Source organism: Eimeria maxima, genomic scaffold (genome assembly GCF_000499605.1).
Source record: "Eimeria maxima Weybridge genomic scaffold, Emw_scaff52, whole genome shotgun sequence".
Lineage (NCBI taxonomy): Eukaryota > Apicomplexa > Conoidasida > Eucoccidiorida > Eimeriidae > Eimeria > Eimeria maxima.
In genome coordinates, this window is record NW_013563882.1 from 1 (window position 1) to 27,446 (window position 27,446).

At 48.4% G+C, this 27,446-nt stretch overlaps 5 protein-coding genes across 5 annotated transcripts; all 5 read left to right on the forward strand.

Moving 5' to 3' along the window:
* Window positions 1-831: 831 nt before the first annotated feature.
* On the forward strand, window positions 832-2,288 carry EMWEY_00008310 (SAG family member; the record flags this gene model as incomplete). The annotated part of the gene is made up of 5 exons (XM_013478607.1): window positions 832-943; window positions 1,109-1,266; window positions 1,448-1,542; window positions 1,734-2,015; window positions 2,129-2,288. 5 exons carry the CDS (start codon window positions 832-834, stop codon window positions 2,286-2,288), a joined length of 807 nt encoding a protein of 268 aa, XP_013334061.1.
* A 2,022-nt stretch (window positions 2,289-4,310) lies between these two features.
* EMWEY_00008320 (hypothetical protein, conserved) lies at window positions 4,311-5,966 on the forward strand (the record flags this gene model as incomplete). The annotated part of the gene is made up of 1 exon (XM_013478608.1): window positions 4,311-5,966. The coding sequence occupies one exon, from the start codon at window positions 4,311-4,313 to the stop codon at window positions 5,964-5,966; it is 1,656 nt and encodes a 551-aa protein (XP_013334062.1).
* Window positions 5,967-8,491: 2,525 nt separating this feature from the next.
* On the forward strand, window positions 8,492-13,275 carry EMWEY_00008330 (threonyl-tRNA synthetase, putative; the record flags this gene model as incomplete). The annotated part of the gene is made up of 6 exons (XM_013478609.1): window positions 8,492-8,770; window positions 9,574-9,823; window positions 10,136-11,593; window positions 11,773-11,922; window positions 12,540-12,769; window positions 13,240-13,275. The coding sequence occupies 6 exons, from the start codon at window positions 8,492-8,494 to the stop codon at window positions 13,273-13,275; spliced, it is 2,403 nt and encodes an 800-aa protein (XP_013334063.1).
* Window positions 13,276-15,810: 2,535 nt separating this feature from the next.
* EMWEY_00008340 (hypothetical protein, conserved) lies at window positions 15,811-16,719 on the forward strand (the record flags this gene model as incomplete). The annotated part of the gene is made up of 1 exon (XM_013478610.1): window positions 15,811-16,719. The coding sequence occupies one exon, from the start codon at window positions 15,811-15,813 to the stop codon at window positions 16,717-16,719; it is 909 nt and encodes a 302-aa protein (XP_013334064.1).
* Window positions 16,720-18,601: 1,882 nt separating this feature from the next.
* On the forward strand, window positions 18,602-27,446 carry EMWEY_00008350 (phospholipid-transporting ATPase, P-type, putative; the record flags this gene model as incomplete). Its single annotated transcript, XM_013478611.1, has 19 exons — window positions 18,602-18,697; window positions 19,004-19,121; window positions 19,722-19,959; window positions 20,017-20,077; window positions 20,191-20,276; window positions 20,383-20,438; window positions 20,702-20,867; window positions 21,094-21,490; window positions 21,652-21,777; window positions 22,016-22,294; window positions 22,592-23,023; window positions 23,500-23,604; window positions 24,219-24,303; window positions 24,623-24,810; window positions 25,369-25,626; window positions 26,147-26,377; window positions 26,700-26,882; window positions 27,031-27,072; window positions 27,396-27,446. The coding sequence occupies 19 exons, from the start codon at window positions 18,602-18,604 to the stop codon at window positions 27,444-27,446; spliced, it is 3,198 nt and encodes a 1,065-aa protein (XP_013334065.1).

Genomic DNA, 27,446 nt, shown 5'->3' on the forward strand with positions numbered 1-27,446 from the left:
TATGTATGTATGTATGTATGTATGTATGTATGTATGTATGTATGTATGTATGTATGTATGCACAGGTGGGTGCGCGTGTATATGCACTTTCACATGTTCGTGCGTCGCCCCTTTCGTTAGTGAGTTCATCACTTGGTCATTCTGCAGATTTTTGCATGCTTATGTAGATGTGCATGGACATAGTCAGTGCGCCAGCATTGCTCGCTAGCAAAGCTGGTACATGTGTACATATCTCGACTCCATCGACTCCATGCAAATTGTAAGTGCACTTGCTTACAAAGCGTGCACAGATAGAATTGCCAAAAACCAGCTTCCCCAGCTGCACTAATCGTATCCAGACGGAGATCGGCAGCGGGCGGCAGTCTCCTGTTCTTAATACAACCGCTGCTCCTACACACATCGCATTTGAACCAGCATTTCAACTTTCATCCTTAAGTTAAGTCACTTGATGTTCTCGTTTATAAACCTGTGAATCAAGCTTACATTCTACGCGCGCTAAAGTAGGGTCGCCACCGCGGAGATTGCGGTCTCTGACAGGAAGAGCCTTACGAACAAACATACAAAGACTTAGCAACTATGTAAAATGATGTACATTCCTGTTGGAACATTACTTTTTATTACTTAGATTCAAGTTCAAGTTTTCGTTTCGTTATAACGCACGTCAACTCGTTTGCGGTTGCTTCCGCCACCGGTTGGGAGACCGGCCTAAAGGGACTGAGTGAGCAGGAGGCAAACACCGGCTTCTTGCCTTACTCCTTCTGCCTACCCTTTTGGATATATATAGACTTTGGGGGTAAAGGTTAATTTTACGCTTCCCTGAATTGTGTCGAGATGACTTTCCTTTACAAGTCGTCAGCGACAGTCTGCCTCGTTGCCCTGTGTGGGATCCAGTCAGTAGCTGCCGACACAACATACAAATTTACGGTAGAGAATGTAAGTGGAGGTGAGCAAATAATCCATACAAGTTTATAATCGTTGCCTGTTCCCCCCCATATTGCTTGTTTCCCAGCCCGCCTACTAATAAACTGCGAAAGATCGCACACAACTGCGTTGCCCACTGGTTTTGTCCTTGTATGTCTTTGCGTTTGTTCTGGCCTGCCTGTTGCAGATGCCTACCTGGCTGCTAACCTGGCTCGTAATGGACAGCTTCCAGTTCACATCAGTGAAGTTGCAGAGGCCAACGACCTTGTTGCGAGTCTGACGGAACTAATAAGCGATAAACCGATTACAGAGTCGTGTGACGACATGCAGTTCGGCGTTGAGCTTGTGAGCCCACCAGCTGGAAAAGGCGAGAATCCATGGAGTCGCTACTGGTACTCACACTATAGGCACAGGCAACTCTTAACTACATTGTAAAACCCGGCAGAAACTGTCCATGTACCTGATTTGCCAACTCAGCCTACAACTAGGAAAGCTCTTTTTGCGTTTGCTTCTAATGGATGTACAGAAGAAGGTGTTCCACGAGTTTTTCGAATACACAGGCAATAATGACTACCGTGAAGTGCTGCAGGCTGCCCTGACGGCGGGATTGGATACCTTCAAGTAAGGAGCGGTCATATTGATTTTCACTCTGGCACATTCGTGTATTCTTTTTAAAATCTGATATGCAACGCACAGCGAGTCGACTATGTGCTTCCAAAGCAAGCATCACTCCAATTCCTTCATCCAGCATCTGTGCAATTGTCTCTGCTACATGTGTGTCGCGGTGCTTTGTGCTTCTCTTCTTCAAAAAGAGAAACTTACCCTCAAGATGTTAGTAAGTGGGCGGAGCTGTGGGAAAATGAGGAGTTTGCCAGCCTGGCATATCTCCTCGGTTCAACAAGTACTCGTATCGGGTGCGTCGTTGGAAAGTGTGCCATAGAGGAGACTGCAACTAGAGAAACGGGGGGTCCAGAGGATCCTCCAGAGGATCCTCCAGAGGAGCCTCCAGCGAAGCCGACTGTAACTGCAACTGACAAGGCTGTGCTTTTCTGCAAACTAGATCCTTCGACGCAGGAGAACACCGCCCCCTTTAGGTGAGATTTTGGTTTCACAGCATTGGAGTGGTTTAACAAGGATTATAACGAGCGGCGACCACAACTGAGGATGTGTTCTTCGATGCTTTATGCATGCTTTTCCTTGCCTGCAGTGAGGACTACTTCAAAGCACTTATTGCACGAGAGACCTCACTCACAGATATGACTGAAAACGACCTGCAACCATCTGTTGAACTCGGTGCAGCACCAGCTGCCGTCCCCACCATTCTGATTGCCGGCTTGGTTGCCATGCTGACAACCGGCTTTGCATAAAGATGCGACTTTCCGCTAGCTAGCTAGCTGACTAGCCATCCATCCACTAGACAGCTAGCCACCCCCCGCACCCGCAACGTCCTGCGCGAACAGCTCCACTTTGTTGGCTGGTCTTACAGACCCAGTGCATCAAGGAGGCGACAGGCATCGAAGATGTGGGGGAGTACCAGTGTTTGGCCCCCACACTCTGAGACCTCTCCACCTCGCGTAGTGGACGCGGTATTTTTTTAAACTTACAGCGACTAACTCAGTCATTTACCGTAGAGCATGCGTTGTTTATTTATTGTTTTTTACCACTAAGGCTGAATATGCGAGCCGGGCTGAATATTCAAACAAGCAGTTGATATCAGAAGGCAATTAAACCCGGAAACAAGCCAGGGACAACGACAACGCTAACGAGTTGCGTATGCTTGGCTATTTGTCATTTGCTGTTTGCCACTCTTGTACCTCTATCTTCCTTTGTTGTGCAGTCCAGCAAAAGTCTAACCGAAGAAAAAGAAATGCAGCAATACAGAAACACGTAATACAGACAGTCAGGGAGGCAAGCAAACAACTGCAGTTGATAGTAGAGGTGACGATCTGAGAGGGTTACAACCATCTAGATGCATGCTTCTTCCTAAGGAGGACAAACATGAATGATTGCGTGGCCAACATGGCTTGACTGCTGCGCAATTATATTGGGAGGCATTTACAGTCAGTCGATGTCATCGCCGGACATCCCTGCATTTGCATCTAGCATGTCTGGACTGTTGCCTGTGCAACTTAGGCTGTTTATGGAAACAGATGGAGAGCAGTTGCTTTCTTCTGCAAGCATTCGTAGATGGGACTGCGGGGATACACCTTCAAGGTGTTTGCTGAGCTGAAAATTACTTAAGGGGCATGCTTTTCAGCTAAGGGTCTAGCGTTTAGGCAACAGATCTTTTCTGTTATCTCTCCGCACAACCACTATGCCCAGCACATATGGAAGTTCCAGTATGGGAATTCATTATCCGTGCTTTTGACGAGCAGTTCTGCTTCTACCTTGTCGGTTTAAAGCGACTATAGCTCATGTTCGTCGTGTGCTGCAGCCGTTGAAGCTTGTAGCAAACCTAGACACAGTGCATTGGAGTGGACTGATTTGTTTTACGTTTACAACAAGATTATCTAAGTTAATTGGAGCTTCGATTTGGGCTACTAATCTTGGGTGCCCGTCCTATAGGGAACGTGCGGCTGGTGTCTGTACACCTGCGAGATCCGTGTTTTAGGACCTGCTGCGTGCTTCACTAATGTATGTGAAATCCCCTTTTTAGAACTTTTAATAGCCAAATGAGATCTTCTTAGAGTTCGTTCCTAATCATGTTTGCTAAAGCCGATGAAATAAAACCATTCGTAAACCCGATTGGCTGCCGCGGTGTATACATGCAGCATGCGGGTCTTCTTCGGTGCTGTTACGCAGTTCATGAGGCAAACGAGCTGGGTGCAGGGAGGGTAATGTGCATTTAAAGATACTAAAGAATAAGTAAGTTAACTAGATTAAGTATGCATTTACATGCGCGATATTACCAACAACAAACTGTTCCTGGGATCGTCTGTTCAGCTGCGCTTAGAGCAGCGACGCGATAAAAGGCCCCAAGGCTCTTCTCATATCTGTGCTCAGCTGCCAAGGGCCCCTTGCGTTATTTTCTCCCGTTTTCTGCTGCTGGTGGGCATTTGGAGTTATTTGTTTCTGATTTGTTGTAGCCTTTTTCTTCACTGTCCTTATTTAAACACATAAAGAGGCTCCACAACATCAAGACTTGTTCCCCGCTACTGTCTGCTGCCCGCCGCAAGCAGACGGCGGCGTCAGCTGCTGCTGCAGGTCGTGCACTTCTCCTGCATTCCCCTTTGGATCTCCGGCAACCCCAATACATCTATTGGTCTTTTTACTTATTTTGTCTCTTGGTTCTGAAGCAAACAAGTCTCTAATCCTTCCCGTCATTCTCCATGCAGGCACCCCCCTTCCCCCCTTCGAGGCCACGCCAGGGAGGTCCTGGAGGCCCGCCAATGGGAGGCCCTCCCTTCGGTTTCCCACATAACGGCATGGGGCCGCCGAACTTTGGCTGCCCTCAGGGGGGGCCCCCTCCTCCTGGGGCCCCTGGAGGCAACATGGGGCCCCCAGGCCCGATGTTCCCCCCGCCGGGTGCATTTGGAGGGCGGCCTCCCTTCTCTGGGGGCCCCATGGGGGGCCCACACCCACCTGGTGCGTTTGGGGCCCCTCCTATTCCACCTCCTGGCGGTGCTTTCGGGCCGGGGGCGCCTCCCCCCTTCGGGGGCCCTGGGGGAGTTCCGCACGAAGCAGCAGCAGCAGCAGCAGCAGCTGCTGCTGCTGCGGCTACCTTAGCAGCAGCGACGGGAGGGTTCGGGGGGCTCCCATTTGTGCCAGGGGGCCCATGCGGGCCTGCTGGAGGGGCCCCCGGCGTCCCTGGAGGACCCCCCGCTTTAGGGCATGCGGCCCCTCCTTCTTTAGATGAGCATATGAAGAATGTGAGGCCCTCCGATTATGTTCCCTTGAAGGCAGAGAAAGGAATGCGGAGGGCAGGTGTTTCTGGGGGACAGGAGCAGCTGCTGCTGCAGCGGCTGCAGGAGGAGGGGGCATTCGCGCGGCTGATGAAGATGGCAAAGGAGCAGCTGCACCGGGAGGGGTTTGTGTTTGCAGTGCAGCAGCTGGTGGCAGCTCGAATGAAGGAAGCAGACGGGATTGCTGCTGCTGCTGCAGGGGATGAAACAGGCCTAGTTAACCTTATTAGAGAAGAAGGCAGGAAGCAGATACCGGAACAAGTTAAGAAGACAATCTTAAGAACAATTGAAACCCTTGCAGGGTTAGAGGCCCCCAAGCCGAAGGCAGACGAAGAGGAGGAGGCAGACGAGCAGGAGAAGAGGCAGGATGAGGATACGCAAGACAAGGAAGCAAAAGCAGGTGATAAGTCTCCTGCCCCAGCAGCAACCAGTGTCTCTGTCAGCAGGAGCCGTAGCGTCAGTCGGGGCAGCATCGACAGGAGCCGCAGCAGGAGCCGCAGCAGCAGCCGCAGTAAGAGCCGTAGCAGCAGCAGAAGCAGCGTAAGGAAGTCTCCTGACAGACACAGCAAGGCAGACAGCCAGGAGAGGCATGTGCTCTGGAGAAGAGCGGCAGCATTCCGCTCAATTGCCGGAAGGTCTGCTGCTGCTGCTGCAGCTGCAGCTGCTGCAAAGGCAGAAGAGGAGAGTCGCCCCAGCCGCAGCCACAGCAGCAGCAGGAGACGCAGCAGCAGGAGACGCAGCAGCAGCAGGAGCAGTAGCAAACGACGCGGCGGCAGCAGCAGAAAGAGGCACAACAAAGGGCGAGGCAGGAGCCGCAGCAGCAGCAACAGTCTCAGCCGCAGCCGCAGCAGCAGTATCGACAGCAGACACAAGAAATCCTCAAAACGACGAGATGGAGACGGGGACAGAGACAGAAAGCGAAGAGACTCAGATAAGCAGCACAAAAGCAGCAGCAGCAGCAGCAGCAAAACAAAGGACAGAAAGTCGAAAGACAAAAGAAAGGAGGAGGTGGACTCGGGGAAACACAGCAGCAGCAGCAGCAAAGGACACAGCAGCAGCAGCAGCAAGAGACACGAAAGCAGCAGCAAACGACATGGAAGCAGCAGCAAGAAACACAGCAGCAGCAGCAGCAAGAAGCGTTAGATTGTCTCCTTTGTCCTTTCCCTATGAATATGCTTTGCTTTGCTTTGTCTCTCCCTCTGTCTTCCTTGGTTTTCTTAGTATTTACTAAGCTTGCATTTCTTTCTTCTTATTACATTTGCTTGTGTTTCTTGTCTCTGCGTGCCTGTCTCCTTTTATTTGCTGCTTCTGCGTCTGCGCAGCTCAGCTGTCTCCTGGCTTTGTCTATCCTTCGAATTGCAGGTAGAACATAAGCACTATATATATTTTACATATACATAACATATATGTTGCCTCTGTCTTAATGGCATTTATTATATTTATTATATGAGACAAACTCGGATTATATATATTTAATTACATTTTGTAAACTCTACAGAGTTTGCATAGACCATATTGTATGCCTAGATATATACATATATAGATGTATATATGCATTATTTACATTCTATACTACCTGCATATTGCATGTAATATGCAATAATGTAAGGTACATATATTATGTATTATTTGTATGTTGTATGTATTCACTAACATATATGTCTATTATATATATGTTTTACGTCGTAAATAGTGATATATGCATATAGAGTTGTATGTTAGCAGCAAACTGCTTTAGGCTATGCATTAAGAAGATTGTTTCGTAGGATTTTGCAAGTAGAACATTCTATTTATATTTGCAAGCAATTGCATGCAGTTGCATGCATCTGCGTGCTTTTAGGGGGCTAAATGCAAGTAGAAACAAAGAGGGTTTTTGCGGTGTTGTGCTTTAATTGAAGAGACAATGTCTCTCTAGACAGACATTTAAATACTCAGGACAAATTGCCTATTGGAGATACGACGATTTAATATATTAGTACTAGTCATTCAGGAGGACGTATATTTAGAGACAAAAAGATAAAAAGTTGGAGAGAAAACTTGATCCTAGCAGTAATAGATAATACAGTCACACACCACCACTCAACAATAGACAGCCGAGAATAAAACAGATGCAATTAGATCTTTTAGACGCAAAAGAAGAAGTACTACTATAAGGAGGAAGGAATGATGCTCATGCTGCGGAACAAATAAAAATGATAAACAACATATACATAGAAATAGGAAGGAACAAATAAGGCAGGTAAGGACCCTTTTAACAGGAAGGGACGTTAATTTGTCACTGTACAGTTGCGTGCATAGAGCAGCCACGAAGACTAAGAGGCAAGTAAACGGGAAGGAGGGGAGACAGAATCGGATGGATGTCACAACATGTCTCCGGTGTTGTTGGTGCGCCTGCAAGTGCTGCTTCAGCAAGACGGTGGGGGAGGCATTTGCGGCAGTGCCATTGAGCAGTAAACTTAAGCAGTTTAACACAATAGGAGTCCTCTAGAAAACCAGCCATGCAAGCACGCAGGTGAAAGCCGCCTACTATAGAATACTTTATTGGAGTCTTATTGTACGAACTGCAGCAGCAGCAGCATGCAAGGAGAATAAACATTGAGAGTTAACAGCCGGCGCAGGGAGGGAGATAGGCAATCTCTGTATCCACATCGTTTTCCTTTTCTTTAACAAGGGATTAAACGCCAAGTTTATAGTAGGATAGGGCCGCTATGTACATACCACAAACACCTGCACAATACATGCGCTATTATACGGTACTAGTGGCTGTGTCTAGGGTTTACTGTTTACGGCTTTGCGTTTAAGGGGGCTCTAGGTCGTATTAGTATTGTCTGTTGCAGCAGAGAATGCTGATTAACTGCTTCTGTCTAAAAGATATATCTTTGCTGCTGCGCTGTGGGGAGAATCGGCAGCTCGAGGCGGCGCCCCTTGCTGTTGCTGCTCTCGCCCGGTTCATTTCTACCAGTTCTAAGGGCAGAAATTTGATTTTAATGGACGAAAGAGCTTTAGAATAATAATCACATAGAAACAGAAGGAAAAAGAATATTTATTTACCAAAGACACATTGCCTAAATTCCTCATATCGCCGCCCGTTAAGGGCTGACTCGCTGCCGCAGGGACCCAGGATTGCAGGCCCCACATATCCTGTAAACCCTAAACCCTAAACCATAGACCTTAAACCCTCAATAATCAATAGTTGGAAACGTGTGGACAAAAGCTTCGAGAGGAAACTTGGATCTGCTGTCAGTTCTGCACACGGTCTCGCTGCTGCTCTGCTGCTGCTGTTGCTGTTGCTGGTGTTGTTGCTACTGGAGCAGATTCCGCCACTGCTGCCAGGCTCCACTTCTGCCGCTTTTCTGAATGTCATCTTTACCTTCTATCAAGTATACTTAAGGGGAAGGCTACATCCGTGCGTGCTGTTGTTGCAGGTGTCTGTAGGTAACGACGGAAGCAGCAGCAGGACCGGCAGCAGCAAGGCGTTGCGGCTTTAAATGCTTCTTGGCCCCCGGGAGCCTCCCTGTTCCCATTTCATTCGTTTCTTTGTTGCAGCAGCACATCGTCGTTTGTTCTTGCGCTTACACGGCTCGTGCTGCAGCCCCTATAAGCCCATCGGCGCCTCTTCATTATCCAGTAGCACTAGCAGTATCAATAACAGCAGCAACAGCAGCAGAATGGCAGTAGCAGCAGCAGCAGCAAAGGGAGCCCCTGGCCGTAGGGCAGAGGTGGGTACAGCCCATACTTTGGGTGTACTTGGTCACATAGGAGGCGACTTCACACCCACCAAGGGTGCCCCCTTTATTAAGAAGAGACTCGATATCTTTGAAAGACTCATGGCAAAGCAACAACAAGAGATAAAGGGTATTTTTGCTGCTGCTGTGCTGTGTATGGCGGTTTTGTTCTTGCTGCTGCTGTGGATGGCGATTTTGTTGTTGCTGCTGCCGCTTACGATGGTACTGTTCCTGCTGCTGTGAGTGGTTTCGCTGCTGCTATTGCGGGTGCTGTTGCGTTTACTAATTCTGCTGTTTCTGTTGCTTTTACGGCAACGTGCGTTGATGCCACTCGGTTTGCTGCTGCTGGCGTTGCTCTTGTTTGTTCTGAATGCGCCTGCTGCTCCTGCTGACAATTCTGCTGCTTCTGCAGCAGCTGCTGCGGCGAGCGAGAATACAAGCGCCTGTTCGATCGCAACTTTAGTGCAGTTACGTGCCATGTGCCGCCAGAACGCACACATTTAGGGTTTATGATTGGATAGGAGTAGCGCTCCCAAGAGCCTGCAGCCTGTCTCCACAACCTACACTACCGCTGTTGCAAAACAGAAACACCAACATTAGCAACAGCAGCAACAGCGTGCGGATTTGTGTTGGGGTGTACAGACAAGCCAAAGAAAAGTATTGTTATTGAACTTCCTGATGGCAGCAAACGCGAAGGCATCGCTTGGGAAACGACTGCTTTGCAAATTGCTACCGATATCTCCAAAGGATTGGCCAAGGCTGCCATTGTTGCAAAGGCACGCTTTACTAATATATTTATTAATTTGCTTTAATTTTGTCATTAGTTTATTATTTTGCTTGGTTGGGTGGCTGGTTGTTTATATCATAAATTAATTTACTGTATTTGTTTGTTTTTCTATTTCTATGTTTGTTTGGCTTGTGTGTTTCTTTAACTTCGTTTTCTTGTGTATTTTTGTTTGGTTTTATTTTTGTGTATTTGCCTACTTTTCTGTGTGCTCGTTCGTTCGCTCTTGTTTTTTCCTTAGGTAGGATATGAGGCGGGCAGCGGAGCTTCTTCTTCTTGTTTAGCGGCAGCAGACTCAGATGAGACGGAGGAGACAGCAGCGGAGGGTTGCTGCTCTGGTAACCAGCAGCAGCAGCAGGAGGCGGGGGCTGTCGTTTGGCAGCTGTGGGACTTGACTAGGCCTCTTGAGGACAATTGTAAACTCCAAATTCTTAAATTTGATGATCCAGAAGCACAAAGTGTCTTTTGGCATTCAAGTGCTCACATCCTTGGTGCGACAGTTCATCCACTGCACGTTGCATGCGTGCATGTTTGCATACGTTGTGCTCTGTTGTATTTTATGGGGCTTGAAACTAAGTGTTGTTTAGTATGACATGTTGGCCGTATGATATAGGGCTTATGCCTTAGCGTTTTAGAACAATTCTTTCCCCTTATAACATACGATATATATAATGTATATTTACTTTTTTGTTGTTAGGCAGGTGATGTTTTAGGATGTCTAGCGGGTCCTAGGATGTATTTTTCTTCGTAGAAAAGCGATATTCAGCAGTTCGATTTGCTGTGTTTGTATCCACGCATTGCAGGACAAGCACTGGAGGCGGAGTTTGGTGCTTTGCTGACGGTGGGCCCGGCATTAAGACCAGGGTTTTACTACGACTGTTATATGGGGGCGCACACAATGAACGAGGGTTTGCATGCATCAATTGAAGCAGCTGCGCAGCGGATAGTGTCGGAGGCGCAGCCTTTTGAGCGTTTGGTGTGTTCTAAAGAAGAAGTATTAGAAATGTTTGCAGATAATCCTTTCAAATTAGCTCTTATTCGTTCCAAAGTGCCCGATGGCAGCAGGACAACCGTTTACAGGTGTGGGGCCCTAGTGGACATCTGTAGGGGTCCCCACTTGCCGTCCACTGGTCTATGCAAAGCATTTGCAGTAACTCGTCATAGTGCTGCTTACTTCTTAGGGAACAGCAGCAATGACAGCTTACAGCGTGTGTATGGAGTTTCTTTCCCTGAGAAGAAGCAACTGCAGCAGCATCTGGAGCTGCTGCAGGCAGCAAAAGAAAGGGATCACCGCCTCCTAGGACAGAAGCTTTCTCTCTTTTTCTTTGAGACAAATGTCTCCCCTGGCTCTGCTTTCTGGTTGCCTGAGGGTGCAAAGGTTTACAACAAGTTGGTGGAGTTTCTAAGACGTGAGTATCGCTTGCGTGGTTTTAAAGAAGTTATAACACCAAACATTTTCTCCTGTGACCTGTGGAAGACCAGTGGTCACTACGACAATTATAAAGAAAATATGTACCTCATGTCTGTGGAGGGAAAAGAGTGGGGATTAAAGCCAATGAATTGCCCTGCCCATTGTATGATGTTTAAACACATGGCCCCTTCTTATAGACAGCTTCCTCTGCGTCTAGCAGACTTTGGTGTCCTTCATCGTGATGAGGCCAGTGGCTCTCTCTCGGGTCTTACGCGTGTCCGTCGCTTCCAGCAAGACGATGCGCACATCTTTTGCACTTTAGAGCAGGTAGAGGAAGAAGTGGCATCTGCTCTTGAGTTCCTCTTCTATGTCTATGAGCAATTTGGCTTCTCCTTCTCTCTTGCGCTTTCCACGCGCCCTCTCAAGGCCATCGGGCGCATCGAGACCTGGAACCAGGCAGAAACTGCTCTTCAGAATGCCCTCGAGAAAATCAATAGACCTTGGAAGCTAAACCCTCAGGACGGGGCCTTCTATGGCCCGAAGATAGATATCCAGCTCTGGGATGCTCTCAACAGGCCCCACCAATGCGGCACGATTCAGCTTGACTTCCAACTTCCCATTCGCTTTAACCTCCAGTATAAAACACAAGAAGAAACAGCCTCTGCAGCAGCAGCAGCAGCTGCCGCTGCTGCTGCTAAGAATGATGCGCACGACGAACAGGCTCATGCACAGGGGAACGGAAAGGACAGCAGCAACGGCAGCAGCGACGCCAACAACAGCAGCAGCAGTGTAGAAGGACATCTTAAACCCGGCATGGCACGACCAGTCATCATCCACAGAGCCATCCTGGGTAAGAGAATGTTGACATTCCCTTTTCTGTTTACTTTTATTGCTTTCCTACCTTTCCTTCTTCGGGTGCGTATGTGTACACTGTCTTGGGTTAGTGCAAGGGGTGTATGTCCAGACTGCCTTGGGATGTACACTGCATGTACACTGTATGTGTGTTTGTGTGTATTTTACCGCATGTAGGCTCGATAGAGCGGATGTGCGCCGTTCTGTTGGAACACACAGGCGGGAAGTTGCCGTTTTGGCTGTCTCCCCGTCAGTGTATTGTCCTCTCTATATCAGAGAAAGCAGCAGGATATGCAGAGACAGTTGCGGATGTCCTACAAAGGGAAGGTAATTCATAAGTATACTCTCTAAATAGAGATTAACAAACAAAAAGGAACAAACCCACCCACCCACACAGAGACAGAGAGCCATAGAGATAACTAGGCAGAGAGGCAGAGAGATAAGGATACGAAAAGACAGAAATGGATAGACACAGAGATAGATAGAAACAGAGACAGAGATAAAGAAGGGAAGAGAAAGAGTGATAAAGCAGCAGAGAGACAGAGACACAGAGAGGTGGAGACGAAGAGAGAAATAGAGACAGAAAGCGACAGGAACCGAGGTAGAGTCAAACATAAGCTTGAGGAGGAAGAGGGAAAGAGACAATGCACCAGCGGCAGAACAGTAGAAACCCTTTGTAAATAAGATGGAGATAAAGACAGATACTTCTCTCTGTTTCATGTGCACAGCCACCTGTTCTGCAGCCCTTCTGCTGTTCCTGCTGCTGCTTTTCCAGCTGGTGCTGCTCCTATTTCTAGGCTTTTGGGGCTGCTTTTTCTGCTGCTGCGTTTCCTGAGGTGTAGCTGCTGCAGTGTAAGTGCTGCAGCGTGCCTGCTGCAGAGTATGTATCTGCTGCAGCGCATGCAGCATTTTGTGTTGTAGCATCTTTTTTGTTGCCTTTGCAGGATATGACGTTGGTGTAGACGTTTCGAACAATACAATTAACAAGAAAATCCGCGAGGCACAGCTGCAGCAATGGAATTTGCTGCTTGTTGTGGGGGAGGCAGAAATGACTGCAAAGACAGTGACAGTGCGAAAAAGGGAAGACCCCACAAAGCAGCAGTGCATCTCCATACCTGATTTGCTGCAGATGCTGAAGCAAATGGGAATGCCTGTCTCCAAGCCCCCTGTAGATGTAAGAAGACAGTCTTTTCTTCCTTTGTTTGTCTCCTCCATACAGAAAAACAATCGATCCTTTTGCTGTCCCTCTTTGTCTCGCTTTTGCTGCTGCTGCATGTTTGGCGCGGTGTCTCTGTCTGTGCTTCTTTAATTCTGTTTTTGGTCCTCTCTCCTTGTTCTCGTCCTTTGGTACTCCTGTCTCTGCTTCTTTCTCCCGCAGTTAGTTCCCCTGTCTCTCTCCCCCTGTCTCTTTGTCTGTTTTTCTGTCGCTGTGTAATATATAATTATTTCCGTGCCGTTTACTGTTTTTATTGTCAGCTGTCTCGCCATTTTTAGGGGTCCCTTGTTCTACGTGCTCTCGGAGCACAGGGCAGCACACCTGCCAGCCCCTGGGGTTTCTGCCTACTTCACACTCCATCGGGTGTCTCTGCAGGTTGATCTTATTCTATCTGCTGCTTCTGCTTCTGTTTTGGGGTGTTTATACAGCTCAACGAAGGATGGAAACGCCAAGACAACGCCTAAGACACCACATCGGAAACCCCATGTCGAGCACTACTCTTAGATGAGCCAACAACCAGCCAAGGCACCCACAGCAGCAGCAGCAGCTGCTGCCCCGGCGGATTTAGCAGCCATATTGTGTGTGCGCCAGCTGCTGCTTCAGATTTCAATATCTGTTCTGTCTTAGAGTTGGTATATTTTTCGCGGTTTCTCTTGGGGGCCGTAACAGGCTTTCCCATAGCAGCAGCAGCAACGGCAGCGCAGCTTAGTAACTGTGTTGCATTGTCTTTGGTTTCAACATGCGACGCGTTTCCCACCACTCCCACTCCCCTACCTCTGGCACTGGGATGTTGGACCCTAGGGCCACCACCCGGTAAAGGGCCTCCTACGGGGACCCCGCATGAGCACAGTAGATGCGGGCACCTGTGTCCAATGATTTCTCGTCTGGGCATCCATTAGGCCTCCATGGGAACAGTTACGGGGGCACAGGGGCCCACAAATACCCTTATCTGGGCGCATTTGGGGCCCTCAGAATTGTTAATGAGAGTTTAGGGCGCCCCCCAGGGCAATTGTGGACTGTGCGGGCCCCTGGGCAGACGGTTTTGTGTTTATTCCATCCCCATGCATTTGGGTGGTGTGGCTTTGTTAAGTGTCTGGTAGCCTCTGCAGCAGCATTAGTAGCAGCAGCTGCTGCTGCTCCTGTGCTGTAGGTACACCATATGGGTGTCCAGTTATAGCCAATGCTTCGAAAGAAGCCAAAATTGCATGTGGCTTTTAGTAGAAGGCTCAGAAGAGAACAACAGTGGGGCAACCACTTCCATGAAAATGAACGACACAGGCGTGGAGCTCGGTTGTGCAGACAGCTGCGTATACACTAGGAGCCCTGCGAGATGGATAGACGGCCCCGAGGCCCCTTCTGCAGTAGCCCGGACCCTTTTGTTTCTATAGGTGGAGAGCTTACCCGTTGGGCCCCCAGGAGCCGAAAGGGCCCCTCGCGCTTATGACATACTTGGCAGTTGAGTGCTGCCAGCTGCTCATACGCTCACCTTGGGGCCCCCATATTTTGTCTGCGGCATAATGAAAAATGAAATTAAATTGGATTGTGCTGGGGGATCAACTGCGGCTAATCACGAGCTGCCTGTACACCTCATTGGGGGCTCGGCAAACCACCAAGGGGCCCCGAGGGGCCCCATGGTGGGCGTGGTTCTTCTGTGTTATTTTACAGTAGCACACGTGCTTTTGATGTATTTTTTAGTTTAATTTAGTACTTTTTAATTTAATTTTTCTCGGGGAAGCACAGGAGAGGGGCGTTGCTGTGCTCTGGACCGTGCCCGGCGGCACAGGCCGGTGGTCTGCTACTCGTTGGTTGCTGGTTTTCTGCATTTTCCATCCTTTTTTCTTGACAAATTTATCTTTTTATCGTTAACGATTGCACTTAGGGGCCCCCAGATCCTTCGTCTAAATGCTAGGGGGCCCCCAGGGCCCCCAGGTGTAGCTCCAGCATGCACGACAAGGACCCCCCAGCCGAGAGTGTGGGGCCTCAAGACCAGCACGCTCTCTCGGGGCACCATAACATACAGCCTATACATCAGCATCAGCAAGGCCAGAACGAGGGAAGGAGCAGGCGGAGCGAGGCAGCCGCTGCCGCCTCAGAATCTTTCTCCTTGTCGCAGATGTTCTCGTTGGCCCCTTGGTGGTTGAGGGGCCCCTCAGGGGGGGCTCAGCAGAACAGCAGCCAGGGGGGCCATCCACGTCTGGGGACCCCCGAGGGCACCCCGCAGAGGACCTTCAGCCTGGGCTTGGGGGCCCCAGAGACCGGTTTAGGCCTTCGGTGGTTTGTTTCTGGTTGGAGAAGAGGGACTGTTCCTTCTAATAAGTTTAATTTGAGGCCATTTGCTGTCGCCCAACAAATGGGTTTTGTTGATGCTGCCTCTTGCCCCTTTTGCGCTGTACGTACTCCCTATGTCCCCTAAACCCCAATCCCGTGACATCACAACTTACGAGGCAGATCAGGAGCGTTTGGTTGAGCATGTGGTGCTTATAATGGTTACGGGCTTTCTGCTGCAGTTACTGTTACTGTTGCTGTGGCTGCGGCTGCTGCTGCTGCTCTGGGTAGGCTGTGTTGTGTTTGTGACTTTCATGTGTTTGCATCCCAATAAAAAAGACTCCCCATAACCATATATATACACAAATATATATGTGTACATATACGTCAGTATTTTATTGCTGTTTTATCTATATTATTTTGTTTCTAGGAACGAAGAATATCTATTCGATTTTTGAGTGAAGAGAAGCAAAGGCGAGAAACAGAAGAAATTCAACTCATTGAAGCTGCGCATCCGTAAATATCAAATAAATGACTGCTTTCCCTCTGTCTTCTCCTCCCTCCTTTTCTTTTTTTTCTTTTTCGGTTTAGGTTCTTGTTACTTTTTCTCTTCTTTTTTTTTCCATTTCTTTTTCTAGACATGTATTCTTTTTTTAGATATGTATAATACATACGCCATGTAAAGAACTCTCAGATGAATGTTCATGTTTATTATTCTATTTATTTCCCTCTTTATGTGTTATAGAGCTCTTCGAGAGACCCTCAAGACCTATGTGGAGAACAATGCGAAGAAAGGGGGCCCCCACAACCATTCTGATGCCTTAAAACAGGTGCTGAAGGGCCCTACACAAATACTGGGTGCAGCGGCTGCTGCTGCTGCGTCTGCTGCTGCGTCTGCTGCTGCGGCTGCTGCAGGAGCACTTTCGGACGTACTCGCGGGGGCCTCCTGTAGGGCGCCCTTAAATCGCTCCGACTTGGATGAGCTTTTGCCTGGGCAGTGCTCTTCTTGGGATGAAGCAGCAGCAACGGCAGCTGCAGCAACAGAAGCAACACCAGCAGCAGCAGCAGCAACACCGGCAGAAACGATAACAACACCATCCTCAGCAGCACAAGCATCAACCTCTTCACGGTTTGGGGCCCCTAGAACCCTGCAGAGAAGGGCCCCCCTAGAGGCCCCGGGGGGGCTGATGGCAGCTGCGGCTTCTCTGATGTCATTTGGGCTGTCAATGCAGCTTCCTAGGCCTCAGAAATCGGACACTAGAGGGCCCCTAAGGGCCCCTACTCCTGTGGGGTCCCAACCCCTAGAATCAGGCAAAGACGCGCTGTGCTTGAGGTGTAAAGACACTGCGGCAGAGGTGGCACTCTTAGAAGAAGAAGTCGACGAGGCCGAGAGAAGATGCCTTCTTGCAATTCAATTCCTCAGCGACAGCGCAGAAATCATAGAAGAGCTGATCACCTCTTCACAGGAAGCAGCAGACTCCAGCAGCAGCAGCAGCAGTAGCAGCAGATGCTGCAGCAGCGAAAGCACTTGTGACAGCGAAGCTCCTCATGAAGACGAACCCAAAGTAAACAAACTCCGAGGAGATCTCCTGTTTGCAACAGGGCCGCGCCAAAGGCGTAGGCAGGAACAGCAGCAGCAGTAGCACCGGCAGCTTTTGTAGCAGCAGGAGCAGGTTTAAAGGGCCTTCCTTACAAAGAGGGGCTCCCATGTTCATGCACGGGGCTCCTTTAGGAATCATCAGCAGCAAACCGAAGACAGCTGCTGCGATGTTATGTGGGCCTCCAAAAAGTTGAAAAGAATAAATGAGGGGCCCAATGCGCCCATGGGAGCAGCGGCCCTCTAGGGGTCGTTGAGGAGCCTTACGTGGGCCCGTGGGGGCCCCTAGGGGTCATTTTGAAGGGGTACCCTTGAGGGAAGCGACAACTAAACAGATTTTATTGCAATCGACTCAGGGAAATGGTGTATCATATAATTAAGGGTTAAGGCAGAGACACAGGGAGAAACAGACGAAGAACATATGCAGAAACAAAAGAAAAACAGAGGGACGCAAACACAGGAAAGAGAATAACATAGAAAGGAGACGACACAGGAATACAGAAACAGACAACCAATAGAGGCCAACACATCGCGCACGCACACACAAGTCCATAAACCTCTTATGGCCAACAACAGCAGCAGCAGCAGCAGCAGCGACAGCTAGCAGCACGTTCGTATGGGGGGTGCAGCGCCCAGCAGCAGCGCGCGTGTAGTAAAAAGAGTAAAGACACGATTAGACGTTTGTTAAATATATAGTGGATACAGCTGGATACAACTGGGTGTTTTAATTTTAGGGTTTCATGCTTAGGGTTTTGTCAACATCTGGTTTGCTGCTGCTGCCTCTCCTCTGGGAGAGAGAGTTGCTGCTGATAGATACAGATAGGCGTTGATAATTTATTCGAAGCTTATTAATTTCAAACTATGGAGGCAAACTCTAACCTAAAACCCTGAACATTCCCTGTTCGCCCACCCTCTCGTCGGCGTCGTTAGTTTTGGGGTATGGGGTTTAGAACGGTTGATGCTTTAGATTAGTGGTTTAGGTTTTGGAGGCTCGTTTCTCCTTTGCTCTACCCAAAGAATTTACAAATATAGTAAGAAAAGAACCAGAAAACAACCGGAGGGTTAGACGGGGGGTTCCAGGGGCCCCCCAGAGGATCCATGGGGGGCCCCCAAGCGGTTCAGCTGCAGTTGAGGAGAAGCTGCGGGTGTATGCAGAAGTCAAATGAATATTTATTTTCCTCAATATAGTTACAATCAAGAAAATAGGGTTTAGGCCTAGGGTTAGCGGTTTAGGGTTTTAGAAGCCCGTAGCCGTCGCGCATGCGGGCAGCAGAGGCTCGCCTTTAGAGTTTGAGGACTTAAGGTTAAAAAAACACTCTTTTATACCTATTGCTTTTGTTTATTCAGCCAAACAGACGAAAGAATTTCGGTACCCCTGAAACGCGAGACTTCACAACCACGTGTCGAAGCATCAACAGCAGCAATTGCAGGATCAGCGGCAGCACCAGCGGCACATCTCGTCAGCAAGCATCAGGAGCAGCAACATCCACAGTAACGTTTGCAGCATCTGGAGCAGCAGCCGCAGAAGCGGGAGTAGCTGCAACTGCAGCCGCCCCAACAGGAACAGCCGCCGCCGCCGCAGCAGCAGCAGCAGCAACCGCGGCCGCCGCTTCAGCAGTAGCAGCAGTGCGCGCTGCTAGCTTTTCCAAGGACTTTTGCGAAGTTGTTAGTCGTCTGCCCTAGTTTTAACAAACTTTGGCGCCGGAAGGGGGCCCCTAGGCACTGGGGGCCCCCCGAGGCAAACTGTGCCAGCAGCTGCAGCAACAAATGCAGCGACGGCAGCAGCAACGGCAGGACGAGTATTAGGAAGACGAGGATCAGGAGGAGGAGGAAGAGGAGGATCGGTGCACAGAGCAGCACCAGCAGCACTAGCAACACAAGCAGCAAGACCTGGAGGATCAGCGGCAGTAGCAGAATCTGTAGAGGAGATGATGCTCCCTGTTCGTGATTCTTTTCGTCCCGAGTTTGAGGCAGGAGGAGAAGAGGCCCCCCTCCTGCGTCGCAGCGGAGGGCTTTGCCCTGAGGTAGCTTTGTGCTGCTGTGCTGTTGTTGCAACTCGACTTGTGGTTTTTGGTGTTGTTGCTTCTGCAGCTGTTGCTGGTGCTGGAGACAGACGGACGAATAGACGATATTGTCCCTTTGTTTCTTGTGTTTCTTATTGCACTTCTTTCCGTTTGAAACAACCACTAGCAGCAGCACTAGCAGCAGCACTAGCAGCAGCAAGAGCAGCAGCAGCTGGAGCAGCATCAGCAGCAGCAGCAGCAACAGGATGTGTGTGTGTGTGTGTGTGTGTGTGTGTGTGTGTGTGTGTGTGTGTATGATGTGTACAGGATGGCAATTGTGTGCAGCGGTTGTTTGCATTTGCATGGCGTTGCTTGTGTGGCGTTGGACTTTCAAACTCAGAGCGATTAATTCATTTCAACGGATATTCTATTCCTCATAGATTTAGTATGACGCCTTCCTTTATTCATATGAATATGAATATGACTGTGATTATTATTATTATTATGTTCTTATTGTTATTGTGAACCACTGATATTATATTCTTTTGAAGTTATTTTCATTGTTATTATATTTATTTATTGTTACTGTATTTAGTGTTAGTGTGAACGACCCATCCACTCCAATGAATACTCCATTCCCCATAGATGCAGTATCTTAATAATAATAGCAATAGTGACACGAATAACAATATGAGTAGCAAGAAAAATACTACTAATGCTAATAATAATAAAAAGGGGAATAAGAAGAGGGGTGAAAGCAAATAAGATACTGATTTTATCACTGTTGTTATAATTGTTACTACTGTTCTTCCTATTGTTATTCTTGCTGTTCTTATTCTTGTTATTCGTATTGTTGTTATAATGGTCATTCTCTTTTTGTCTATTTGTCTTTTTGTCTGCTTGTCTTTTTTGTCTTTGTCTCCCCTGCCGTCGTCATGCTTTTCTGTCTGCCTTTCTATCGCAAACTCTCAGCTCAAAAATCCTCACGGCCAGTGCCACAACATGGTTTAGAGTTTACGGTTTAGGCATTTGGGTTTATGTGCAGCGAGTAATGCCATCAAGAACACCAAATACTCCTTTTTTACCTTTCTACCCGTCGTCCTCTTCCAGCAGTTCAGGTGTGGCAACCGCAGCAGTAGCAACAGCAGCCGTTGGTGTTGCAGCAGCAACCACTTCAGTAGTAGTAGTAGCAGCAGCAGCACAGACCTTTTCATACCAGGTGGATCCTTGCTTTCTACCGCAGCCCTCAACGCAGGCGCACTATGGTTGCTGTCAGTTGACATGTATAATTGCTGCCGTTGCTTCTGCTTCTGCTGCTGCCGTTATTGCTGTTGCTGCAGGTTTTTCTTTAACTTGTTCTACCTCCTCGTGGCTTTGGCACAGCTCGTGCCGATCCTCCAGGTGCGCCTCGCTTGTGCCTCTACAGCATCTTGCTGCTGATTTCGCTGCTAGAGCTGCTGCTGCTGCTGCTGCTGCTGCAGTTGAGTGGCTTGTTTGTGGTGGGTGGATATTAGGTCGGGCCCCTGTTCACCTACTTGGCACCTTTGGCCTTCGTGCTGCTCGCAACTTTGGCAAAGGAGGCATATGATGATATTAAAAGGTACTGCAGGAGCAGCAGGAGCAGCAGCAGCAGCAGCAGTAGTAGTAGTAGTAATAGCAGCAACAACAGTTGTTTTATTTTCTTTGTTTTCCTTGTGATTTGTTAGATGGCTTCGAGATAAAGAAATGAACGGCCAGCTGTACATGCGACTCCTTCCTACCGGTATGTTTTGTTTTAGGATTTAGGGTTTATTATTGCCTCCGTTTTCGTCATTATTGTCTCCTTTTGTCTTGCTATTGTCTCCATTGTCAACATTGGTTTGCCTTTTTACTCTCACCCCCTCCTGTATCCCTCTGTGCCCTTGTAAAGCCTTGGATTTTAGGGTTTCATGTTTTATGCGTCGAGTTTAGTGTTTCGGGTTTAGGTTTTATGGTCTAGGGCTTGGGGTTTAGGTTTCAGGGTTGTGGGTCTGGGGTTTGTTGCAGGGTTTGTCCCTGTGAGCGCTAGTGCCATAAAGGTGGGGAATATCATAAAAGTTGAGGCTAACGAAAGAGTTCCTGCAGATTTAGTTTTCTTAAAAACAACTGAGAAAACTGGCAGCTGTTTTGTAAGAACAGATCAACTCGACGGGGAGACAGATTGGAAACTCAGGTAACCTTTGCTGCTGTTGCTGCTGCTGTTGCTGCTGCTGTTGCTGCTGTGTTGCCGTTTAGACGACGGAGCTGCTCTTAGTGTTGTTGTTGCTGCTACTAGACTCCATATTAAGGTGCCATATCTCCGTCAGTTTGCTGTGGAGGCACAAGAATGATGGCGTCGGTCTTGTAGACAACCCTGCGATGTTTAGGGTATAGGCTTCAGGGTTTAGGGTTTTGTTCAGGCGGGCAGTGAATCTAACACAGCATTTGGCCACAGCGGAGGAGATTGCCTCTTTAGACGCCCAAGTTCTGGTGGAGGCGCCACGACAGGATATCTATGAGTTTACAGGCCGATTTTCCTACTTCGGCGGCGGCGGTGGCAGTAGCAGCGGCGACAACAGCCGAGTGAGGCGAGAAGAGACAGGAGATGCGGCACCTACAGCAACAGTCACAGTTCCCACAGAAGCCCACAGGGATTCTGTCGTGCCGCCCCCACAGCAGCAGCAGCAGCAGCAGCAAGATCCAATCACCAGCAAAACAGCCCCTTCAGCAGCAGCAACGGCAACAGCAGCAATAGCAGCACCAACAGCAGCAACAGCAGCACCAACAGCAGCAACAGGGGGGCCTGGCGACGCAGTGGTAAGTTTTGTTTGCCCTTTTCTCTGCCTGTGATGGGCAATTTCACCCGCATCTGCTGCATCTGCCACTGGTGCAGCTGCTGCGTGTGCTGGAGGGATATGTTACCCTTGGATTCGCTGCATTTGCTGCTCTTGCTTCTCTACCTGCTGCTGCTGCTGCAGGTAGATGTGGGCCGGGGTGTATGTGGATCTTGTCACGTGGAGCCCTTGGGGCTGGAGCAGGTTCTTTGGGCAAACACCGTCGTTGCTTCAGGAACTGTCATTGGGATTGCAATCTACACAGGCAGAGTCCGGCCAATTTCCATTGCTGCGGTTGCTTCTGTATCCGTCATTGTTGCTGCAGTTGTATCTGTATCTGGTGTTGCTGCTTCTGCTACCGCTGCTGCTGCTGTTGCTGTTGCCTGTGGCCGCTGAAATTGTTACTGTAGTTGATCCGGTGCTGCTGCTGCACCTGGTGCTGGTCTGCTACTGCGGCGGCTCCTACTGCTGCTGGAGGGTAGGTTGGTGTGTGTTTGTGGGTTTGCAGGAGACTCGGGCGAGTATGAATGCATCGCAGGCAAAGACAAAAGTTGGCTTATTTGATTTGGAGGTCAATTTAATGTCTAAGATTTTATTTGGTCTCCTCTGTCTTCTTTCTCTCTCTCTTGTCGCCTTAAGGGGATTCGAAGGAATTTGGTTTATCTACTTTTGCCGATTTATACTTCTGCTTTCATCTATCATCCCCATTAGTCTACAAGTCAACCTCATCATAGCCAAGACCATCCACAGCCTCAACATAATGCGCGACAAGAAGATGAAGGGCGCAGTAAGCACTAGGTTCTAGGGTCGACGGTGTGGGGTTTTGGGTTTAGGGTTCAATGTTTGGGATATTGGGTTTGCGGTTCGAGGTTTAGGGGTTAGTGCTTAGGTTTTGGGGCTTGGGGATTGACGCCTATGGGTAGGGAGGTGATTTGTGTGGGGGCATCTCTGCTTTCCTTTCTTGGCCCTGGATACCTTTTGTCTGCCCCTCCGTCCCTCTCTGTCTCTTTCTGTTATTGTTCTGTGTGTGCCACCGCTCGTTGGACCTTTATTGCTACTGCTGCTGCTGCTGCCTTTTATGCAGCTGGTACGCACTTCCACTTTGCCTGAGGAGTTGGGCCGCATTGGTTATTTGCTGACGGACAAGACAGGGACACTGACGCAAAATGAAATGCGATTTAAAAAGTTACACATTGGGAGGGCAATCTTCGCGGAAGACAGCCTCCTCCCGCTGCAGCAGATAGTGCAGCAGCAGTGCGCAGCAACAGCAGCCGCAGCAGCCGCCGCCGCCGCCGCAGCAGCAGCAGCAGCAGCTGCTGCTGCTGCAGCGGAACCAGGAAGCCCCCCCGAAGGGAACCCTGTAGACCCCGCTCCAGCGGCACCCGCGGGTGTAGCCGGAGGGGGCTTAGCGCAGGAAAGACGTAGCAGGAGAGCAGAAGTAGAAAGCGCTGTTTTTGAGGCAATTAAAGGGCTTAGCATTTGCCATAATGTGACCCCCGTCTTCGAAGACCAAGAGGTATTTTTCCATCGTTGTCTCTCTTTCTTGTGTCTCTTTTCTTTCCCCTGTCTCTCTCTATCTCTCCGTGGTCACTGTGTCCCTTCTCTCTGTTTTATCTATCTGTTGGTCTGGATTTGTTGTTGTATCTATCCCCCGCCTCTTTTTTGTCTCTGGTCTCTCATCTGCTCTTACGCATCTCTGCCTGTGCTCCTCTTTCCTCTCCTCTTTTGTTGTCCCTCCGCGTGCTTCTGTCGGTCTCGCTGTTACTGCGGCTGCTCCTGCACTTGTTGCGGCATTTACTGCTGCTGCTGCTGCGGGACGTGTGGTTGCATTTGCAGCTGTGCTGCAACTGTCTCCTTTTTGCTGTCCCTCCAATCTTGTCCCAGCGTCTTCTTTATTGTCCGTTGTATTTATCTCCATTTACAACGTATAATTTATTACCCAATGTTCATTATTATTTATTTATTTACTTATTTATTTATTTGTTGTTGCAGCTGAGATTTCAAGCTGCTTCTCCTGACGAGGTGGCATTGGTCAACTTTGCCAGCAGCGTCGGCCTCCGGCTGGTGGAAAGAGATGAACACACAATGACACTTCAGGTAATAACAACTGCTGCTGCTGTTGCTGCTGGTGTTGCCTCTGCTACTGGTGTTGCTTCTTCTGGCGCTGCTTCTACTGTTGTGTTGCTGCTACCGGGGATGATGCTTTCTGTTTTGTTGCTGCTGTTGGTGTTGCTGTTGGACGTGCTGCAGTTGTATAGTCGTGCTGTCTTTTTTGTCTATTGTTGTTCGTTCCATATATGTACCTGCTTGACATTTACTGATGCATAAGTAGATCTGTTTATATTATTTACATTAGTTACATTTACACTCATATTCAGAGAGCTTTTTCTGTCTTAGGGCCCAGATGGTTTGGTGCTGCAGTACGAAGTGCTGCATTGCTTTCCATTTGCCTCCGAATTGAAACGAATGGGAATAATTGTACGAGAAAAAATCTCCAAGAGAATCTTCTTCTATGTTAAAGTAATCCGTAAACCCTAGTTAATTCGTAAACCCTAATTAATCCGTAAACCCTGACTAGTTCGTCAAATATATTTTTGCTGCTGCGGTTGCTGTTGTGTGTTATTGTTGCTATTGTTGATGCATGCTTGCTGCTCTTGCTGCTGCTGCTGCTGCTGATGGGTCAACTGCTGCTACTGCTGGTTCTTTTTCAGGGAGCTGAGGCTGTGATGCTGTCTCTGGTGAGCCCGAAAGGGTCGCAATGGTTGGGAGAAGAATGCGACAACTTTGGCAGACAAGGTAAGGAGACAGTTTAATTTGATAAAATTTAATTTCAAATTAAATCGAATTGATTTGTTTTATCTGTTAATTATTTCAATTGCGACTGTTTTGTTTTATTTGTCATTTATCCCACTGTATATGTCGAGACAGAGGGAGGGGAGACACAGACACAGGAGAGAAACAGAGAGAGAGCAGGTGTGGGTTCTTGCTCTGCGTTGTGCTTTGGGTATGCATTGGTGTGTGTCCGTCTCTTTTTGTCTGTCTTTTGGTTTGTGTGTGTCTGTAGGAGTTGTTTGTATGTTTGTTTACTTGTTCATCTGTTTGTTTGTCTCCTCAGGCCTTAGAACTCTTGTCTTGGCATATAAGGAGTTGACGGACTCTCAATTGGAGGCATTTAGGATTAAATATGAAGAAGCGAGGAGACACATGCAGCAGAGAGAACGAAGAATCCGTAGAGAAATAGAACGACTTGAACAAGACTTAATTTTATTAGGACTGACGGGAGTAGAAGATAAGTTGCAAGAGGTAATTGCATGCAAACGCATGCACTCGTGTTATTTTCCCTCCTTTTCTTTCTTTCCTCCTCGATTGGTTTTTGTTCTTTGTACCAAATTAACTCCATTTCCTTCCCCCCATTGCTCTTTACTCCCTTCCTTATACTTATACTGCGCCTTGGGTGTCTATGCAACTACAGAATGTACCGGAGACACTTGAGTCGTTACGCCACGCTGGCATTAAGATTTGGATGCTAACTGGAGACAAAGTAGAGACAGCTACATGCGTCGCAGTCTCCGCGGGACTCAAAACTAGGCACGACACAATCGCTGTCCTCTCTTCTAACACAATTCGAACTCCTTCGCAAGTACTTGCACACTGCTGCTGCTCCGCCTGCTGCTGCTGCCGTCCCAGGAGCTGCTGCTGCTGGTGCTGCTGTGGCATTTCCTGCTGCTGTTGCAGTTGCTGTTCCGGTTTGTGTTGTTTTGTGCTTGTTTACCCCCTTGCTGCGGTTTACGCATGCAGCTGCTGCTATTTATACCTTTACTCTTTCTACTACTGCGGTTGCTGCTGCTGCTGGTGTTTCAGGCTCAGGAAGCATTGGAGAGGTTTAGCATGGGTCCTAGCGAGTCGGTGCTGGTGGTGGAGGGCAGCGTGTTGTCTTTGTTTTTGTCTTATTTTCCGAAGTATTTCATTCTTGCTGCCTGTCAAGCTCCAGCTGTGATTTGCTGCCGCTGCTCTCCCACTCAGAAGGCAGCCGTTGTTTCGCTTCTAAAGCTGTACACAGACAGACGCACCTGTGCAGTTGGAGATGGAGGGAACGATGTCTCCATGATTCAGGCAGCAGTGCGTTTTCCTCCTCTTGCTGCTGCTGCGGCTGTTGCTGCTGCTGCTGTTGCTGCTGCTGCTGACCAGGATGATGCTGCTGTTGCTGCTGCTGCTGCTGCTGACGAGGTTGTTGGTGTGTTGCTGTGGCGGTGATGGAGATGTGCTTGATTATGTTAAGTTGTATTGTTTTTCTTTGTTGATTTATATTATTTAGATTATTCTTTACACTATCTGCATTATTTTATATACATGAGTGAAATTGTGTGGTTATATTGTGAGGCATTCAATTTGTCGATTCCCACTAAATAGAAATCTGTAGAATGGAATGGAATTAGATTGAACAGAATTAAGTTAAGTGGAATTAAAATAAATAGAATTAAATTAAATGGAGTGGACGTTCATAAAAAATAATTGAATCGAGATGAGTTAAATGGATTTGTGTACATACACCAGAATTGAGTATACAAACACAATTATGACACAGTAAAATAGAATATAATCCAATTAGGTTAAATAGAGTTGCTTTTGTGTACCACAGGATGTGGGTGTGGGCTTGGAAGGAAAAGAAGGACGGCAGGCGTCTCTTGCAGCAGATTTCTCTCTGTCTCAATTTTGTGATCTGCGGCGGTTGTTGCTTTGGCACGGCCGTAATAGTTATCAGCGCAGCGCCAAGTTGTCTCAGTTTGTCGTCCATCGTGGTCTTATCATTGCATGCGTTCAAGTTATCTTTTCTGCCGTTTTCTTCTTTATTCCCCTCGCCATCTTCCAGGTACTTTATAAAGATAGACAACCCTCCACTTCGCCTCCAGCAGACGCACACAACAAACGGAAATAAAGACGCAACTTTCTAACAGATGAATATCCATAAACACACGGATAAAGGGAGAGACAGACACAGATAAAGGAAATAGCGATAGAGTTAGAGACGCTTTACAGGCAGAGACAGCGACAGGCACAGCAGCAAATGCAAACACACAAACACAAAACGGCGACAGCGAAGGTTACATGCCTTTTTTCAGATCTCCTCCTGTAAGATCTGCCTACATCTTGCGTCGTGTGTTGTGCTGTGATGGGGTGTACGCACATCTCAGGGTTGGCTCCAAGTCGGCTACGCAACATACTACACGACAGCTCCCGTCTTGTCTCTCGTCTTAGACGTTCAACTCCCGGAGAAAGTTGTTTTTATGTTTCCTGAGCTATACCAGTCCCTTAGAGCAGGCAGAGCCCTTTCTATTAAAAGCTTCTTCGGTTGGGTTTGGAGATCGGTCTACCAGGTAATCCTGCTGCTGTTGTTGGTGCTGCTGTTATTATTGTATATTGCTGTAGTTTCTGGTTGTTTCTTGTTGTTGCTGTTTTGTGTTGTTCGCTGTTGTTTGCTGTTGTTTGCTGTTGCTGTTGACGTTGCTGTTTCTGCTTGTACAGCAGCGTTTCGATTCAGGGCGTGCTGCAGCAGCCGTCATGTTGGTGAGGGGTGGGGTCTTGTTTGTCATTATGGGTTATTCCTGCTTCTGTTGTTTAACTTGCTTCTGCTTCTTTGCTGTTGCTGCCGCTGCTACTACTGTTAGGGAGCAGTTTTGATGTTGGGGGCAATCGCTCTCTTTGAGCAGAGTTTTACAAATATCGTTGCCATTACATTCACTTCACTTGTGCTTGCCGAGCTCCTCAATGTTGCTTCTGAAATACAAACCTGGTTGGTTGCTGCCCCTGCTGCTGGTGCTGCTGCTGCCGCTGCTGATCTTGAGGCCCTTGATGCGGCTGTTTTTGGTGCTTTTGGTGCTGTTGTTTAGGATGCTCCGGAGGTTGCTGCTGCCTTTGGTGCCCCTGCACTTGTTCCGTAG